This window comes from Echinops telfairi, unplaced genomic scaffold (genome assembly GCF_000313985.2).
Source record: "Echinops telfairi isolate 266 unplaced genomic scaffold, ASM31398v2 ScPeMD7_23;HRSCAF=83, whole genome shotgun sequence".
Classification (NCBI taxonomy): Eukaryota; Metazoa; Chordata; class Mammalia; order Afrosoricida; family Tenrecidae; genus Echinops; species Echinops telfairi.
In genome coordinates, this window is record NW_022103920.1 from 7,581,100 (window position 1) to 7,582,127 (window position 1,028).

The 1,028-nt window shown below is 52.7% G+C and overlaps 1 protein-coding gene across 1 annotated transcript in view; it reads left to right on the top strand.

Annotated features, from left to right (window-relative positions):
- SVOPL (SVOP like) overlaps positions 1–1,028 on the top strand; it is a 50,802-nt gene that overhangs the window by 15,198 nt on the left and 34,576 nt on the right. The window contains exon 6 of the mRNA XM_030885272.2: positions 278–364. Within this exon, the coding sequence (XP_030741132.2) occupies positions 278–364 (87 nt within the window). The remainder of the gene's footprint in view (positions 1–277; positions 365–1,028) is intronic.

The window sequence follows — 1,028 nt, forward strand, 5'->3', positions numbered from 1 at the left end:
TAAGACTCCACACCACCCCAGTAGGGTGGTGCCCAAGCTTCCCTAGCCTCAAGGATAGCAGTTACCTGCTCCTGGCACCTGATTCTATCTGGTGGCGGTACCCTCAGTCCCTGGGCACCTGACTGACCTTCAGCAGAAGCCTGGGGGAAGGGGAGAGACCAGTAAAGCCCCCAGCCTTTAACTCACACCTGCCTAGCTTCGGGGGAAGGCTGGGAGCAGACCGTAGTGAAGGAGCGTGTCTTAAAAACTCGTTTCCTTTCATACCTTCTCCTCCCAGATGGTGTTTTTTGGCTACATGGTGTTCAGCATCCTTTTCGGCCTCCTGGCAGACAGATACGGCCGCTGGAAGGTAGGTTGGGCCTTGGTGTATGATCTGGAATGTTCTTTTGTAGTAAGGTGGTTGTTCCCCCTACCTAGGTAGATCTTTGCCTACCACTACCCAAGATAGAATGTGGGGGGTTCCCTTCCACCCTACAGTCCTGAATTCTAGATTTGTCTCCTTGCTTCCCCCCATTTCTTCCTGGAGTACCAGTCCCCACATCTGAGCCCTACCAGCCCAGGTGTAGAGTTGATGGATGTGCATACCAAAACAAACAAACAAACAAACAAACAAACAAACAAACAAACACACTTCAAAATGCTACCATGGAGTCAATTCTGATGAGTCCATTACTCTGGTACGTACAAGGTCAACAGTTTGAAAGCGCCAGCCGCTCTGTAGCAGAAAGATGAGGCTTCCCATTCACAGCAAGAGTTACCGTCTCAGAGACCCACGGGAGCTGTTCCGCCCTGTCCTATGAGGTCGAGAAGAGATGGCTATGAGGTAGACATCAGAATGTGGGCAGCGACCGTGGCGCAGACAGCTAAGTGCTCAGCCATTAGCCGGAAGGTGGGAGGTTCAAACACACCCCGCTGTGCTTTCGAAGACGGGCCTGGTTGAACTGTTTCCACAGGTCCCCATCTTGAAGACCCCATAGGGCCGTTCTACCCCCACACAGGGGGTCCCCATGAGTCGAAACCCACGCACT